This window comes from Octodon degus, unplaced genomic scaffold (assembly GCF_000260255.1).
Source record: "Octodon degus isolate 3935 unplaced genomic scaffold, OctDeg1.0 scaffold00005, whole genome shotgun sequence".
Taxonomy (NCBI): domain Eukaryota; kingdom Metazoa; phylum Chordata; class Mammalia; order Rodentia; family Octodontidae; genus Octodon; species Octodon degus.
The window spans coordinates 25,112,185-25,125,860 of record NW_004524581.1 but is presented as its reverse complement, the minus strand read 5'-3'; the positions used below and the strand labels follow the sequence as shown (position 1 = coordinate 25,125,860).

The following is a 13,676-nucleotide window of genomic DNA, read 5'->3' as shown; positions in this document are numbered from 1 at the left end:
ACTTACCTGCGCCTAGGGAGGGGGTGGAAGCCCACAGTGGCCCTTCCCCCTCCCGCTCTCGCTTTCCGTCTGTGCCAGGGACACCAGAGCTGAGCAAGAGAGAGCGAGGACATCGCAAGACTCGGTGGGGTCTCTTAGGAGCTGTGCTTTCTGCCCCAGGGAGGGCCATGGAAGAGTCTGGGAGGCGACTCCGAGGGCCTGGTGTTGAGCAGGAGCAAGGAGCCGTGTAGACCTGGAGCTGTGGTCTTGGAGCTCTGAGCTCCCCAGAACACGGAGCATGCATGCACCCTCTGTTCTCAGTGAGGAGTCCCACATGAAAAGTAGGAAATGATCTGTAATTAGAACCGCGGCGCAGGGACGCTGACGGCAGGGCAGGCCTTATTTGGAGACCTCTGATCTTTTGCAGCCCTGAGAGATTGGACTTAATAGACATATAATGATCATCCGTGTCCTGCAATTGACAGCAGTGTTATCGATTCCTTGCATTAATCATGAGCGGGTGGCTTCTCAAATCCTGCAGCTTCCTTGTGTGGCTCTATGGAGCCCAATAATTTAACAGCATGATAATCCTTGAGAGAGACATACCAGAGCCATTTTATACTTACAAATTCTGTAACTAGGAAGAAGACCACTGCCCTGAGGGAGGTAGCACAAGCGGTGCTCTTGTCCCTGCTGGGGAAGGACCTCCTCTCTGCGCCCTCTGTCCTGCCTCATCTTACCCCTCCCCTCTGCCCAGCCTCCACCCTTCAGAAACAAACCAGCTGTAGCCCATCAGTAGCCTTGGATTTCACACTTGAGACACTGGGACAGGTGCACAGAGGACCCTAACAATTTGCTCAATCCTTTTTCCCATGGTGTTTAGTTTTTGATGTTACACTTGTTCTTTTAACATCATAGTTGGCTTCATGCTTTCCAGAAAATAGGTTGAAATCCACAAGTCCCCAGAGGTCCCTGAGGAATCTCTCCAGGAGCAGCTCCAGTTACTGGGTGTCCATCTTGCCTTTCCCCATCCAGCTGTGTAGCTGCAGTAGCTACTTAACCTCTGAGTGTCTTCTCAGCTCTGCAAGGAATGATGGAATAAATTCCCCATGTCACAGGGATAGGCAAGGTTTACTGGAATAATGCATGGGAGAGATGTGCGGCATGCCTACCATGTTTGGTACAGGACGTGAGTTCTGTCTTCCTAGTTTGCAGTCCTCCTTGTCTGCCAAGCACTTTTCTATTCCGCTTCAGGACCAAAAGGCAAGATGTCCTGAGCCATGTGCCCCTGACTGCCCCTCCCAGGCTGGTTCAGGCCAATCCCCTCCTCCCGTGGCATTTTCTGAAAGTCCCCTACCCTCTTGTGTGCAGACTTCCTCCCAGGAGCTTGGTTGCCAGGGTGAATGTGCCCTGGGACGAAGGAGTTGCCAGATGTCCCTCGTGGACCTGGAAGACACAAGTGGGCTCCATGAACGAGACTGAATCCTGAAGCCACCCATGTTCATGCAGGAGTCAGTTCTGCCTCCTCCCGTGGGCCTCCGCCTAGGTGCAGGCCCAGCCCTGGTTTCCCCCACACCCCTCCTGTCATGTGTAGTGGGAGGGGAGGGAGATCTTTGTCTCCTGCAGAAAGAGCCAGAGCTTCAAGGCAGGCAGGACCAAGACCCTGTCCTGGACATGACCAGATGCTGTGTGGGCCCTGTCTGCCTCTGGCTTTGCTAGGTAGAAGCCCACAAGAACAGTCCAGGTGGAGCCCAGCCCACAAACTATGTCCTTCCACTAGTCCTGGAAGTGGGGAGACTGGATCCCTGCCTTGGGCCTGGACAGCTGTGTCCCATGTACCAGGCTCTTCTGACCCTGCTCTTCCCCTTTTGTCTGGGCCTGGTCCCTTCTCTGCTGTACTCACAATGGATGCCTGGCTCTGACCTCCCTTGGCTGGAAGGGTTGGCTCTGGAGAGGTGACCAAGCCTTGCAGCTGTGGAGGATTCTGCAGTGGCCTCCTCAACCCCATCTCAGCTCTCTAGGGCCCTGTGCCTCCATCTGCCTCTCCCAGGCCGGCCTCCTGCCTGTATACATGCTTCCTTCCCTAGCTTGGGCTGTCTTGGCTTCACCCTCTTCCCCCTGCCCCCTGGGCTGCAGTGGTAGCCAGCTGTGTCAGGATCTCTGATTCTGGGACCAGAGACTTAAGCCTGGGACCCACTGTTGCCCCAGAGCTCTAGTAGAACTTGAAAAAAAATTAATGAATAATTTTGATTATCAGTTTGGAAAATCTATAAAATGGAGAAGGCAATAACAGCACATTTTTAGGCTGTGGATGTGCAGGGACCTTCCAGGACCCTGAGCTGTGCGGGCTTTGACTCTGCTGCTGATGGCGCGAGTCTCTGGGTGTCCATGTGCCAGGCTCTAGCCCTCCTCCAGGCCTCTGCATAGTGCACTAGAGATGGGCATGAAGAAGCCCAGCCAGCCCTGGGGTCAGCACTCCCCACCAAGCCCCCTCCTCTGTGGTTTCGTGTGGAAAGCAAGGGGAGAGCCCTGTCTTTGATCCCTTTTGCTGGGCACAGATGCCTTCTCCATACACTGAGGGAGGGAGAAAGTCCTCAAAGCTGAAGAGAAAGAGGCCAAGCCAAGTCCAGCCTCTGCTTTCTTTGAGTGGCAGCCAGAGGAGCCTCATGGTCTCTATGATTCCTCAGAAGATGGAACTTCTCCAGAGTGCTCAAGTGTGGACACGTGGGAAGACCTGGACCTTCGCTCCGTTGCCCCACCTCCTCCTAGCCCCTAGGATGTTTGGACCTGCACAGGCTGGGCTTCAGGGGAAGGCTGACAGGGTGGCCCTGAGCTGTACCATCACCCTGCCAGCCTCTGAGGAAGGCTCCCCTGCTACCATGCACGGAAGACTCTGCCCCACTTTCGGCCCTCTGAGTGCCCTGCCTGGCAGCAGTAGCCTTCCATTGTGGAGAGGGTAGCTAGCCCAAAGGGGAGGGAGGAAGGAAACTGGAAGAAGATATGGTGACAATGACTGGGCCACTCTAGGGTCCCGGTGGTGAGATTTTAGTTGTTCATGCTGGTCCTGCAGCAAGTTAGGGGTGATCAAGGATTGGGAAATCATTGAGGGCCAGAATTACTATTCTCACCCAGCAGTGAGGCCTAGAATTTTACTGGGATTATAAATCTGGAATACTGTGTATCGGGCTGTGGAGGTCACTCTGTACCTGCTCTTCCCTTCCCTCAGTGGCATGGAGACCAACTCTGGACGGCAAGGGACGAGCCTCCCACCAGTTTGCCTAGCTGGGACCCAGGCTTTGTATCTAGTTTGTAACACCCTCAGGCTACAGAAATCTTTGGTAACTGCTATCTGGGCCCTAGGTCTGCATGGTCCTAGGGACACCTCTCCTCCTCCCTGTGTCTGCCTTGGGTGAGTGCTGAAATCCATCATGCATGATTCTCCTGTAATAAGATTAATAAGAATTTTCATGGATATTGAACAGGAGATTCTAATACCTATTGAGGGAGGCTTGAGTGGATGACTTCTGATAGCTTTTGCCAGCCCTGAGAGTCTAGGAGTCTGACATACCTAGCATTATCATTAATATGCTGTAATTTATAATAATGTTTTCAGTGCTGTGTGTCATTAGTACTAATGGCTGTCATCATCTGCCTCTCCCATTTGATGCGTGATCCGTGTAACTCCACAGTACTGCGGCTGAGCTGCCTGAAGTCAGCACTTACCTTTGACGTTGTCCTGGGAAGGCAACTGAGGCCGAGAACAGACTCTCAGCCCCTCTCCCCAGGAGCCACTGCCCCTGCCTCTGCCTCGGGTGGCCGAGGACCCCACAGTTCTCTGAGGCCACCCTCCAGCCAGGCCTGCTTTGTTCTCCCTACCCCACTCCAGCCCACAGGGGTCCCTCATCAGCCCCTGCTCATCCTACTGCAAGCTTTCTGTCCTCTCCAGCCCCCCAGAAGGACCCAGGGCCACTCAAGCAAGCCCCATGCCAGCGCCTAATTCCTCCCTGTCAGGTATGTTAAGATTTTGGAAGTCAAAATCTAGAGACTTCTTCCAGCTGAGGTGCCACCTTTGGCTGTGTGGGCCATTTGCCCTTCTCTTCTTGATAGCCCCCTCCCTAGGGCTTCAAGTTGTCTTGAAATGAATGAAACAGCACACTTTGGTGTAACCAAAGATCTAGACTCTGGTGAGTGTGTCAGCCCTCACAGGCGTGCACAGCTGCTTGCACCCTCGTGTCCTGCACGCAGAGCACAGGCGCTGGCACCTGAAGTCAGAACAGCATGTGGAGCCAGCACGCGGACTCCTCCTCCTCCACGTCCTCCTCCTCCTCCTCCTCCTCCTCCTCCTCCTCCTCCTCCTCCTCCTCCTCCTCCTCCTCCTCCTCCTCCTCTTCCTCCTCCTCTTCCTTGTAGCTCCTGCTGGACTCAGTCTCCTGCGAGCCAAGGCTCACAGGGGGAGGCCCAGGCCTCGGATGCAGATCCCACACTGCTCTGCAGCCCTGACCAGAGCCAGGCCCTTCACGGAGAGAGCACTTACCCAGCTTAAGCAGCCCCATGCCGGCTGTGCCACCATGGCCATGCCCAGCCCTTCTCTGCATGGTGGATAGGACACTCGGGCTGCCGCAGCGTTAGGATCACAAGTTGGGTTAATCTGTATAAAGCTCCTGGAATGCATGGCACATAGGAAACTCAATAGCTGTCAGCTATGATGAGCAATTTAATTTTTTAGTTCGATATCAATTGAAAAATGCCAACTTTATGTCCATCTAATGAAGGTGTGGGGAATTTCCACAATTAGTCTAGATAGGTAAGGCAACTGGGCCATCCTTGATGGACAGGCAGACTTGTGTCAAGAGACAGGTGTGGGTGGAGAGGGTCTGGCAGAGGACCCAGGAAGGAATGACCAGGAGGACGCTCATGGCAGCAACAGAGAAGCTAAATTCCTTCTTCTCAGCCAGATTCCTTCTCAAACAGTGAGCAAGAAATCCACTCAGCACCAAAAGATAGAGTTCATGACAGTGGGGACACAGGCGGCTCTCTGAGGTTTTGCTGCCTGGGAAAGTGGGAACAGTGCCAAGCCAGCTAACAGGGGTAACCATGGGTTGAGGAGCATGGCACATCAATTGTTGTCTAAGAGATTCAAGGCAGAAAAGGTTCACAGCTGCAAAGCTGGTGCCACTGCTGGGTGTGCCAGGGGCCCCCAGGAAGTGACCATGTGGTAGAAGGGGTACAGAAGCAGAGGGGTGTGTGGCCAGACAGGCTTGGGGATCCAGGTGGGTTTGGGGACAGGTGAACTTCCATTCCCTCATCAGTTGGGGGGAAAATCTAACTGTAGGACCCACTGACACCTCAGAAAGGGCCAGATCACACCCTGCCTTTCTTGGGCCTGGCTCAGACTGATACCGGTAAGCAAGGTGGGGGACAGTCCCACAGCCCACTGCAGTGTTGCCTAAAGGGACCAGAAGGCCAAGTATCCAGTGAGACAGGACAGTAACCAGGGAAGTGCCTGCAATCTGGACCCACTTCCCCAGAGATGGTGAGCTGTAGAACGACGCCAGCAGTTGTCCAGATTGTAGACAGGGCAAAGCAGTCACTGTCAGAAGATGTTAACTAGCTCTGGCGGGGGCACAGTGCAACGCTGGATATGAAGGCCAGCTCCTGCCTTTGGTCTGGGAGGTATGTTAGTTTCTTCCTCCAGCAACTGCAGCGAGGGGGACTGCGCAGGCCTGCCATACCCACTTCCTGGCTGGGATGTGGAGAGCCTTAATTAAGTTGATGGAAGGTGAGAAACTACAATCTTCGGTTTAAAGGCTGAGAGCACAAATCAATATTTTCAAACTGCGAAGGGGGCAAGGTTCCTTCTGCATGTGAGGTGAGCTACTTGGGAGGGTCTGGTTCTAACACACACAGGAAAAGCTGTCTTGTCACCACAAGCGTGCCCGCTGCCAGCCATGTCTCCCTGGAGGGGCTGGAGTGGGAATCTAGGCGAGATCCCAGAGCCGCACACCAGGGTACTGACTGACCAGCTGACAGGCTCTTCTGCTAAGTAACTGTTTCTAGCAGTGGTTGCAGGAATCCCAGACACTACAAGGGCAGAGGAAGCTTGGCCTGCTGGGCCCCCCGGAGACCTTCCTGCAGCCCTGTGGAGATGAGAAGACTTGGGAGTAGCCAGGCTGCTCCGATGTGGAGTCAGAGCCCAGACTGGGAGACAGCGGGCCCTCCCCCGCTGCTGCTGAAGCAAGGGCTACTGATGCCACAGCCTCCTGCTTACCTGGCTGAAGGGGCACCTTCAGATGATGAAAACAGCCATCAGGGTCGCTTGGAATTGTAGCACTGTTACATTAGGAAGTGAACGACGTTTCCTTGGGGGTGACCTTAGGCCATAGATTATGTAGTGCAAGGTCCTAGAGGGACCTGCATTGTGTCTCAGCCATCCCTCTCTCTCCTCTGCTAGAGGTGGGGAGCTGGGTGTCCAGTGAGACCAGGACCCATGCATGTCCCCTCCTGCCTGGGACAGGGGGTTGGAGCAGAAAGCCAAAACAAAATGAGTTTGGTCCTGGACAAACTGGTGTGGGTGCTCTTTATGTCCAGAGGAAGAAGTTGAAGGCTCTTGGGGCAGAGACGACCTCCTGAGACTGGATATGCAGGTCCTTAGCCCAGTGATGCCCCAGGAGGTCACCAGAAGGGGAGGGAGCAAAGCTAAGGCTTTGTAGCCAGGCTGCTGTGTGACCTTGCACAAGTGACTTAACCCTTCTGAAGCTCAGTAGCTTCATCTGTAAAATGGGTGTAATATCTCCCTGGAAAGGATGCAAGGAGAAACAGGGAGGAGCACTAAGCGTGTGGCACCGAGCGCAGTGCCAGGGAGCCGTAGAGGCTCAGCCAAGCTGATTTCTGTCCCCTCTTGAAAGCTGCCCTTCCAAGCCAACTGTGTGTTCAGAACCGCCCTGTCCAATGGGCAGCCCATGCCAGGCACTTGTGGCTCTCAGGCACTTTGAAGGCCACAGTGTGAGACACACACTTGATTTCTAAAATTTGCTGCAAAACAGCTGTGTGTAAAATTAGTAAAATTATTACTAATTTTAGTGATTGCATGTGGAGATAATACTTTGGCTATATTGGGTTAGATAAAATATATTACTAATAATTCCATCAATTTCTTTATATTATAATGTAGCTGCCCTGGATGATATAATGACTTTCTTTCTTTTCTTTTTTCTTTTTTTACTTTTCTTTCTTCCTTTCTTTCTTTTTTTTCTTTTTTCTTTTTGGAACCAGGGATCAAACTCAGGACCTTGCACTTGCCAGGCAGGTGCTTAAACTGCTGAGCCATCTCTTTGGCCCCATAATGGCTTATTGAGACTTTCACTGAGCATAAAAAAAAAAAAAAAAAAAAAAAAATTGAAGGGCTGAGGATGGAGTTCAGTGCTTGGTTCAATCATCAGTGTTGCAGAAAAAAATACATATATGTATATGATATATTTATAAGTTATATAATGAATAAAATAAATGTATAAATATAATGTATATTTATAAACAGATAATATATATTTAAACATTATAAAAATCCATAAATATTATATATTTATAAATTATAAAATAAGCAAAATAAATTTATAAATATAATATATGTTTATAAATATTTATAAATTTTGTTGTAGCTCATATTTTATTCTCCTGGGCAGAACCTGCACAGACGTTGTGTCCCAAGAGTTGGAACGCTGTGTTCCACACAGGCTCCTTTGTTTCTACACCTTGGGTCTGGCTGTTCTGTTGGTTTTTTTCCTGGCTGTCAAGTAGAAGACCTTTTTTGAAAAAAAAAAAATACCATCCCTGGCTCCACCCAAGTAGGGGAGGGACTCGTGCGCCCCTAGTGGCCAAGAGTGGTAGCTGCACAGTCTGAAAAGGAGGGAGCGCTGGTGGCCCTGAGTCCTGGGGATGGACACCTCCCTTCTCAGCCTGCAGAATCCCCCCAGGTTCTCCTGCCTTTGTTCCAGAGAGTCTCCCCAGCCTCCGTTTGCGCACCCCCTCACCTCACCGTGGTACTTGGCAGCAAGCGAGCTTACCCACCAGGCAGTCACAGACACAGGTGCAAGAGAAAACGCCACTTCGAAGTCATCTTTAGAAAACCCAGAGTTTCCAGAGAAATGAACAGCAGACATTCACAGACAGGAGAATGCTCTTTTTTTTCTCCCTCCCAGGAAATGTTTGTGGTTGTTTTGAAAACGGTACATTGTACTATTCTTTCTCTTTCAGGAGAAGATGGGTATTTATATTCTGATGGCCAAAGTGCTGCTGTCCCAAACCCCAGTCAAAAATGTGACAAACACAAGAGCAGGTGCAGGCGGTGCCAGGACAGAGATGGGAGCCAAGGACAAGGACAGACCATGGGTTAGCACCTCCCCTTTTGCTGGCCTCTGTGTCCCCTCTGGTTTGATTCCAAAGGTAAAACAGAAACATGTTATGAGAGACCCCTCCCATTAGTGACAGAGGTGTGGAAGGAGGGAGGGCTGGCGGGGGAGGGGGGAGGTTCCTTCTGAGTCCTCTGATCCGGTCAGTGCAGCCTGCGCTACCAGGAAGGGACAGTCCCTGTACTGGGACTGGCTTGGAAAAGCAACCTGCGGTCTTGACCTGAGAGAATGACCTGGCCTGTTCTTGACCTTGGCAGGACCAGAAAAGAACAGGAGCAAGCAGAGAGCAGCAGGAGGGGAAAGGGGAGTGTGGAGGAAAAGAAGGAATGAGAAAGGGTGGAAGAGAGGAGGCAGTGGGCCCAGGGCGCGGGAGAGGTAGAGGCTGGCAGTGGGCAGAGGCCTGGGAGGCCTGGGGGCAGCAGGGCGGAGGACACAGATGCGGGAGAGGTGTTCCGTGCCTCGGATGGACTTCTCCAGCGCTACGTGGGAAGTGGGGTGCAGAGGAGAGGGGAAGGCTCCATCCTTCCCAGGCAGGAGCCAACGCCCTCACCCCTCTGGGCAGCTTCTCTGGAGCTGCTGCTTTCAGGACGGACATGGGACGGACTTTGGACATGGTGCTGCCCCAGCAGGATGAAGGAGACCGGGTCTCGGATCCAAAAGCCTCCCCCAGGAGGTAGGCGGCTGGGCCCCTGCCCTGCTGGTCGCTAATGCACTGTGGGCCGGGTGGGGCTCTGATGTTGTAAGGGAGAGGAAGGCTCACAGACACCTCCCAAGCTCTGAAACTGTGACTCTGAAAGGACTCGCTTGCCCCACAGCTTTAGTGCTGGCACAGGGAGACTCTAGCTGCAGTACTCCCAGGGCCACGGAGCTGATCCCACGGCCTGGATCAGCGCTAATGCAGCCTTAGCTGGAAAGACATCTGAGGGCGTTCAGTACCACCCGGCCAGTTAGGACCCTGAGGCCCAAGAGAAAAAGGCTCACACACACTATCCTTTCTACTCTGGACCTCAAACTCAGAGCTGGAGGTTCAAAGGCCCTGCCCTCCCATCACCCCATGCTACTGTCCTTAAGGGATGCCTTCTTGGCCATTACGTGCTCTTGGGGACTTCCTTCCCAGCTCCCCACGAATAAAAGCAAAATCCCACAAGGACCCCAGAGTGACATCCTTCGGCCTGCACCCGGGAACCCGCCTCTTCTGCCACACGAGAAGCCCTGGAAGAAGCCATCTGGTAGAAGCATTGGTGCAAATGTCAGCCTCAGGGCTCGTCACTTGTGCCTCCCAAAGTGGGGTATGGGGTGGCCCTGGGCAGAGGACTCCACAGTCCTCCCCCAACTAGGAAGGAAGCAGTTGGCACTTGACGATGATCGCCCCCTACTGGGGCAGCTGGGCACACTCAGAGGGAACACTCGCTTACCCCATACACGTGGGAATGAAGAAGAGGAGTCTGGGAAATGGAAAAAAAATAAATAAATTCAGAAATAAAAGCAACACTGGACCCATAAGCCATCCAAAGCCACTTGCGTGTCGCTACATTTGTGGTCAGAAAGGCGGACTCTCGCCTCTCCAAACACTCGGGGCTCAGTCCAACAGTTGAGGGAGTCCGAATTCCCTGAGCACACCCCGCTGGGTGGTGGGGACAGGCCTGGGAGGGTGACATGGAGGGGGCGGCGGGGGCAGAGGCGGGGGCTGGGCAGGAAGGACAAGAGGCTGTGGACAGGGAGACGAAACTGTCCCTGGATGTAAACATCACCATGGAAACTCCACACGACTCGCCAGGAAAGACCCTTCCCCTGCATCCCCCACTCCATAAGGGTGGGAGGGAGGTGGTCCCGGCTACACGGTGCTCTCCATCACCCACTCGGAGCTGCCGAAAGTCCCCCGGGCTCCCACCAGGTCACTCTCCTCAAAGGGCAAGAGCATGCCGTTGACGGAGAGGCTGCGCTTGGTCCAGATGTGTGAGACCCTCCGAGGGGGGCTGTAGCCGCTGGGGGCCGCCCCTCCTGCCGCAGCCGCTGCAGCTGCAAAGTCCCCCATGTCGAAGGAGTGGCTGCGCTTGGCCTTGCCCTCCAGGGGCAGGGGCAGCAGGCTCCGGGCACGGGCTGCTGGGGGCCCCAGCAGTGGCTCTCGGTCTGATTGGTGGCCTCTGGCCGGAGGCCCGCCCCCTTTCCCTGCTGGAGTCCTGGAGTCCAGTAGCTCCTCCCTTCTCTGACTCTTGAGGTCCAGGGAGGCGAAGGCCCCCATTAGGCGGTCAAGGTTGGGTTTGGGGCGCGTGGCAGGGGGTGGGAGTCTCCAAGGGCCCTGTGCCAGCCCTGCTGCCTCCCCGCTGCCCAGGGAGCTGGAGGAGGAAGAGTCGCTGGCTCGGGCCAGGCTGGCACTGAAGTCCAGGAGCTCATTCCGCACCACGAACTTGGGTGGAGCCTGCAGGGGCTGCCCAGCGGGCACACTGCCCGGGGGCGGCGGCTGGGCCCCGTTAGTCTGCGAGTACACGTTGCTGACGGCTGCCGCTGCCATCTTCCCAGGGACCTCGTGGTTGCAGACCTTGTAGCGCACCATGAGGATGACGATGAAGACCAGAAGCGTGGCCACAATGATGCCCCCGATGACCAGGATCATGGTGCCACCCAGGATCTGGCTGTGCACAGACTGACACTGCGGGTAGTCGGCCTTGGTGAAGAACTGCGCGCAGCCCACGATGTTGGTGGCCGTGAGGGTTGTGGCCGTGTCGTCCCACATGGCCAGCACACACAGGTCGTAGCCTGTTCCTGACACCAGGTTGTTGACCACGAAGGCCTTGTTGGAGGCTGGGATCATCCTAAGAAGAAAGGAGACACAGAGGGTCAGGGACGGCAGAGTGAAGGGGCAGAGTGAGGGGACAGAGGCAGTAACAGAGAGGTGACAGAGACAGATGCAGGCCCAGAGAGGAAAGGACACTGCATCTTGTCTGGGCCAGACACCTGGGTCGGAGGCTGGGACCACCAGAGTAGCTGGGCTGCCTCCCTTCTACCTGCAAGGCTTCCTGCTGGCTCAGGCAAGGACTCTACTATTTCCAGGCAGTGCTGGGGACCAGAGGGCTCCCTGAATCCCCAGGGAAGGAATGATCCTTCCTCATAGCCCCAGCAGGGAGAACCCTGACCATCCCTCCACCTTTGGGGGTTCTGATGTCCTGATAATCCCAGGCCTGTCTACTGAAGCCAGGGCCTCTCCTCCCTGGATCTTCTAGGATGCTGGCCCAAACTTTGATCTGTAAGACCTTAGGCATGAGACCGCAGCTGCCTGGACCTGGGGGTACCTGCTCGTTTGAGGTCCCCACCTCCCATTCCTACTTAAGAGGTTCCATGGGCTCCCACTGGCCCCTCCAACTGGATCCAGGCACTTAATTGAGTTCTCAAATATGAAATCCCACTGGCCAAGTGCCTCAGCCTGGAAGCCCATGCTGACAGGAGATATTGACATCTCGTCTGCGCAGGCTGAAAGCTGCTAGGCTGCTCTCAGTCCTGGCTGCTGGGGGAGCCAAGAAGAGGAGGAGGAGGCCCAGCCCACCTGGACTCCTTGGTGCTAGGGCAGAAGAGGCCAGAGAGCGAGGGAGATGGATTCATCAAGGACTCCACAGGCCAGCCCCTGAGGCCTCTCAGGGGCTTCACAGCCTCGGCTTACCTGGTTGTCATCGCCATCTTGGCCCACGATGGGTACTCTCTTTGTACAGAGGGTGAATGAATGGCTGAGACTCACAGAGGCTAACTGGTTTGCCCGAGGTCACACAGCTGGGACCGCTAGGCTGTCGCACTGCGGACTTGAACGCTAGCCCCTGGCTCCACAGCAGGGGCTTGTTCCTCCCCACGGGGCAGACACGTGGGCTGTATTTCAGGAAAGTGCCTGAAGGGCTTGTGGAGGCCACCCTCTTCCCTGGGCAGCACTAGAGCCTGCTGGAACTCACATGCCACAGGTGGGAGCCCTGGTCAGCTGGGATGGCCCCCGCAGGGATCCCTGGAACTGTCCAAGGTCCTGTTCCTTCCCTAGAGGTAATGGCATAAGTTGGAGAGGACGGAGCTACACATGCCCAGAACAGTGAGACCCACACCCAACTAGGAACACTGTGCTGGGCTCAGGCTCCTCCACTACTCTGGCTCACAGGTGGCATGACTGACTGCGCCGCCCCTGGAAGGAGAACTGGCAAGCCTGTGAGTGACAGAGCAAGCTGCCTCTTATGGTCTCGCCCTCCTGCCTACACTCTCCACCCCACACTTCGCTTGATCCAGTAGGAAAGCATTACAGAACCAGAACTAGCAGGGCCCTGAGGAGGCAGGCAGAAGGCTTGCTCACAGAGCACCAACTGAAGATCCTAGTTACAAAGGGAGTGGTGGCACAGAGGTGGGTGGGGCAGGGGACCAAGGCTTGTAGCAGGAAGCAGAGAGGATGTCAGGCCAGCCCTGCACAAGGTCAGCTCTCCCTGCCCCCCAATCAGACAGACCAGAGTAGTAAGTGCTAAAGTTCTATGGCAGTTTGGCATCGGTTGCCACATCCTAGTGCGAGATAATTTAGCTGATAATTGATTCCCATTCCATTCTCATGAAAGCATTGGTTTGCAGTAGGCTGGAAAGAAGTGAAGCTGATGCTTCTGGAGGAGTTGTTTGCACCTGGTTGGAGAAAGGTGTCCCAGCCATGGCATATCTGAACCCCAAGACTGGGGTTTCTCTCTGCTCTGAAGGATGTGTAACCATTCCCTCGGCACCACACCAGGGTGCCAGAACACAGCCCCCCCATGTGGTAACCAAAAGTGTTTCCCAACAAGCGCGCTGAATGTTCTGTTTTAAAATAAGCCCTCACTGGGACACAGTGGCCTGTGGGATTTAGCTGACAAACAGAGGCTTCTGGGGCGAGCTCATGGGCAAGGACAGTGCCAATGAGCAGCCCAGGCTCGCTCTGCCCTGCCCACTCCTCCATGGCTGCTCTAGAGGAGCCCGGGGGACCAAAGCCCATGTTCCACTGGCCAGCCTTCCCGGCCTGAGAGCTGAGGCAGGAGGGCACAATGACTAGGGTGGCAGGTGGCAAAGGACAGTAACTGCACAGCCATCAGGTCATAGTCCTGTCTGAAAAACATATTCCTGAAACCCTGGTGCATTTCTCTCCATCATAGAAATTGGCGACATCTCTGTTAGCAGAAAGCGTGAATTGCTATTTTAAATTGCTCCACTGTGTTAAATTTAATTAAACTCACACACTCTAAACACAATTGGAGATTGCAACTCCAGCATTACCCAGGAAAACAAACCAAACCAGTGCGTGCGTTCTCT

General features: G+C 54.4%; 1 protein-coding gene across 1 annotated transcript in view; it reads right to left on the bottom strand.

Moving 5' to 3' along the window:
• Positions 1-10,218: 10,218 nt before the first annotated feature.
• The window catches only part of Lrfn2 (leucine rich repeat and fibronectin type III domain containing 2), a 24,085-nt gene continuing 20,627 nt past the window's right edge, over positions 10,219-13,676 (bottom strand). The window contains exon 2 of the mRNA XM_004624166.1: positions 10,219-11,197. Coding sequence (XP_004624223.1) covers positions 10,219-11,197 — 979 coding nt within the window. The remainder of the gene's footprint in view (positions 11,198-13,676) is intronic.